Source organism: Hyla sarda, chromosome 2 (genome assembly GCF_029499605.1).
Source record: "Hyla sarda isolate aHylSar1 chromosome 2, aHylSar1.hap1, whole genome shotgun sequence".
In the NCBI taxonomy this organism is placed as follows: domain Eukaryota; kingdom Metazoa; phylum Chordata; class Amphibia; order Anura; family Hylidae; genus Hyla; species Hyla sarda.
In genome coordinates, this window is record NC_079190.1 from 10,418,844 (window position 1) to 10,423,262 (window position 4,419).

Below are 4,419 nucleotides of genomic sequence, written 5' to 3' on the forward strand. Positions count from 1 at the left end.
ACAGTACCTACAAAGGAACCCAAACCACACTCTAGAAGTAAACGGGCAGCCCCTGCTGGGAGCCTTGACCATGTGTATATTGATGTTATAGGAGTCCCAAGGGGGGTCCTAAGTGAGTTTAAAGCTATAGGTCAAGTAAAGTCCAGATTTGAGTCGATAATATCCCAGATTTCCAAGAACAGGATTAATTATATCTATTATAACCAACAGAGATTCGTACATTTCTTAGTAAATGCTCTTTAAGGTCAGGCCGAACAACTAAGAGCCACACTCACTATAACATTCCAAAATGGTACGGCATTAGATATGATGTATGGTGTAAGCGGAAAAAGGGGGGTATGTAAAATGTTTGGGGAGACTTGTTGCATATATATCCATGCCAATACAGGACCTAAAAGGTAGAATAACCATACTTATAATTCTGATAATCTTGCTTTATTGTGTGTTGTGTTTTGCCTCGCCTAAAGAAGAATTGTGAGACGAGCATCGAGAATGCCACGCCAGTGGCGACGAATGTGAACGTCCAGATTACAGATGAAGGCTATACCCATAACAGAGCTTCAATGCCATTGATAACACCAGTAAACCTTAAGGACAGCATCTGACTCCATATGTGTAAAGTCTGAGGCTAAGGGGGTCCTTGGACAGGCCATGGGTCATCTAAAGTACAGTGAAGCATTCGAGAAAACACATTGGGGCAGATGAGATAGGATGATGGAAATTAGGGAAAGGTAAAATGGTCATTTTAAGGGGGGATTGTAATGGATGTATATGTGTGTGTGTGTGTATGTATATATATATATATATATACAGTAACCCCCCGACCTACGATGGCCCCGACATATGATAAAATCGACATACGATGGCCTCTCAGAGGCCATCGCATGTCGATGTCAGCATCGACATACGATGCTTTTATATGTCGGGGCCATCGCATTAACTGCTATCCGACAGCGCAAAATGCTTAAGCTGCTGTCGGACAGCAGTTTAAGCATCCCTGGCAGGTTCGCTCACCTATCCCCGCTGCTCCAGGTCCACTTTGCGATCCTCCGGTGTCTTGCGCATCTTCTCCAGGGTCCGGGCCTCGCTTTCCGGCGTCGTTATTACGTCACTACGCACGCCGTGCTGGCGCAGCAGCGTAATAACGTCACCAGAAAGCGAGGCCCGGACCCTGCAGAAGATGCGGAAGAAGCCGTAGGATCGCGAAGAAGACACCGGAGCAGCGGGCCAGCATCGGGAGCCCCTGGGACAGGTGAGTACAGCTTCCTATACTTTACATTGCACGGATCCCTCAACATACGATGGATTCGACAAACGATGGGTCGTTTGGAAAGAATTACCATCGTATGTTGAGGGACCACTGTATATATATATATATATATATATATATATATATATATATATATATATATATTTATATACATACAACATAAAATGCCCATTTTGGATAAAGCCACCCTTCCCCCTCATGCTCCTCTACTCCTTGCTCACCCCCTCCCATCGAGTAGAGTTCCTGGACAAGGACTTCATAGCCCCCCAAACATTTCAGGAAAAGCATACCTTATATGGTATGCCACAGCTATACTTACCCCCTAGTGAGGGTGGGAACTTATGTTATTTGCAATGGTGATATAAGCATGGACATTTTGCAGTAAAGGTCAGAAGCGATGTGAGGGGTGGACTCACTTATGGGAGATACTGTATATATAATGTGAGGGGTAGACTCACTTATGGGAGATACTGTATATATAATGTGAGGGGTGGACTCACTTATGGGATATACTGTATATATAATGTGAGGGGTGGAGTCACTTATGGGATATACTGTATATATAATGTGAGGGGTGGACTCACTTATGGGATATACTGTATATATAATGTGAGGGATGGACTCACTTATGGGATATACTGTATATATAATGTGAGGGGTGGAGTCACTTATGGGATATACTGTATATATAATGTGAGGGGTGGACTCACTTATGGGAGATACTGTATATATATAATGTGAGGGATGGAGTCACTTATGGGAGATACTGTATATAATGTGAGGGGTGGAGTCACTTATGGGATATACTGTATATATAATGTGAGGGGTGGAGTCACTTATGGGAGATACTGTATATAATGTGAGGGGTGGACTCACTTATGGGATATACTGTATATATAATGTGAGGGGTGGACTCACTTATGGGATATACGGGATATAATGTGAGGGGTGGACTCACTTATGGGATATACTGTATATATAATGTGAGGGGTGGAGTCACTTATGGGATATACTGTATATAATGTGAGGGGTGGAGTAACTTATGGGATATACTGTATATAATGTGAGGGGTGGACTCACTTATGGGATATACTGTATATATAATGTGAGGGGTGGACTCACTTATGGGATATACGGTATATAATGTGAGGGGTGGACTCACTTATGGGATATACTGTATATATAATGTGAGGGGTGGACTCACTTATGGGATATACTGTATATATAATGTGAGGGGTGGACTCACATATGGGATATACTGTATATATAATGTGAGGGGTGGACTCACTTATGGGATATGCTGTATATATAATGTGAGGGGTGGGGTCACTTATGGGAGATACTGTATATAATGTGAGGGGTGGACTCACTTATGGGATATACTGTATATAATGTGAGGGGTGGGGTCACTTATGGGATATACTGTATATATAATGTGAGGGGTGGGGTCACTTATGGGAGATACTGTATATAATGTGAGGGGTGGACTCACTTATGGTATATACTGTATATATAATGTGAGGGGTGGACTCACTTATGGGAGCTACTGTATATATAATGTGAGGGGTGGACTCACTTATGGGATATACTGTATATATAATGTGAGGGGTGGAGTCACTTATGGGATATACTGTATATATAATGTGAGGGGTGGGGTCACTTATGGGATATACTGTATATATAATGTGAGGGGTGGAGTCACTTATGGGAGCTACTGTGTGTTTGATGGATGTTTCACAAAACCAGAATGTTTGAAGATACTCTAAAATTGAGGATTCCTTAATTTTTCTAGGGGCTTTGCAAGAAAACATTTCCTACATTTTCTTCTACGCAAATCGATGTTTTAAAAAATATTTCTGGTTATCTAAAGACTTTCTTACCGTAAAAGTTATGAGTAATATGTGCTAAAGATAACTTAATATGTCTTCTCAGCGTTTCATCGCGGAATCCATAAATAACTGGGCTGAGGAATCTTGGAACACAAGTAAATAGAAAAAAGTTTATAAGGGACAGAAGCTCAACCTGGTTGATGTCAATGGACTCTGTTAGACTGGAGAACAGGGACGCCATGCATAAAAGTAGCTGAAATGCGTGGAGCATGACGGTTTTTCCGGCTTTTGAAGCCAAAGACAAACCAGAACTTATTCTGTGAGCAACAACCATAATCTTGATGTAAGTAACCAGGATGACCAATCCCACCGAGGAGAAGCAGAGGATGACATTGATGGACCTCAAAACATTCTGAATGGGATTAACTACCAGCAAAGTCGTCCTACATATAATATAAAGATCCAATATATTGGTAATCGAGGAGACCATGACAAATAGTTCGATTACTTGAAGGCCGGCCAACAAGGAACATATCATGGTGAAGGTCACACGAGCTCTGTAGGTTGTATAGAGCTCCGCATGTCGTAGTGGGTGACAAATAGCCACGTATTGTTCTACGGCCATGGCCGCCAGGCTGTAAGGGGTTACTTTATAGGCTATGTTTCCGAGGCTGTACAAGAAGAAACATAAAGATATGGGAATATGTAATTCATAAAAAGAAGAAATCACCAAATAGAAGCCCAAGTAGACAAAGTATGTATCATTGGTGAGCATGTAGACAAAGAGGACGTATCGGGAGCTGTATCGGAGGTGTGGGGTCATGAAGAAGACTTTCAGTATCATTGTGACAAAGCAGGTGAAGAAACAAAAGCCCAGTATGATCAGGAGTATTATAGTCAACTTTGTGTACTCCAGCAGCTTGTTGGACAGGAGGGACACTTGGGTCATGTTGCTTTGGAGTAGCGAAGTGTTAACCATTCTTGAAACAGCGATGTTCTTTTCTCTGAAGATTTTCATACTGCAGGATTTACAAAGAAAACAAAGCGGATCATTAGCCCTTTAAGGACACAGCCCATTTTGGCCTTAAAGTGGTACTCCGCCCCTAGACATCATATCCCCTATCCAAAGGTTAGGGGATAAGATGTCTGATCGTACCCCCCCCCCCCCCCCCCCCCACAATCTCCCGCAGCACCCGTCATTCTAAACAAATGCCGGTTCCTGCAGCAGTGGTCGTGAGGCCACGCCCACCGTGACGTCATGCAACAACCCTCCAGTCATGTCTATGGGCGGGGGCGTGTTAGCAGACACGCCCCCTCCCA

At 42.9% G+C, this 4,419-nt stretch overlaps 1 protein-coding gene across 1 annotated transcript; it reads right to left on the reverse strand.

Annotated features, from left to right (window-relative positions):
• Positions 1–3,130: 3,130 nt before the first annotated feature.
• Positions 3,131–4,117, reverse strand: LOC130357326 (odorant receptor 131-2-like). The gene has a single exon (XM_056560010.1). It carries the CDS (start codon positions 4,115–4,117, stop codon positions 3,131–3,133), a length of 987 nt encoding a protein of 328 aa, XP_056415985.1.
• Between the last annotated feature and the right edge of the window lie 302 nt (positions 4,118–4,419).

Bases quoted from the DNA above. Each gene is read 5' to 3' on its own strand.
- LOC130357326 (XM_056560010.1), bottom strand. From the start codon at position 4,117: ATGAAAATCTTCAGAGAAAAGAACATCGCTGTTTCAAGAATGGTTAAC.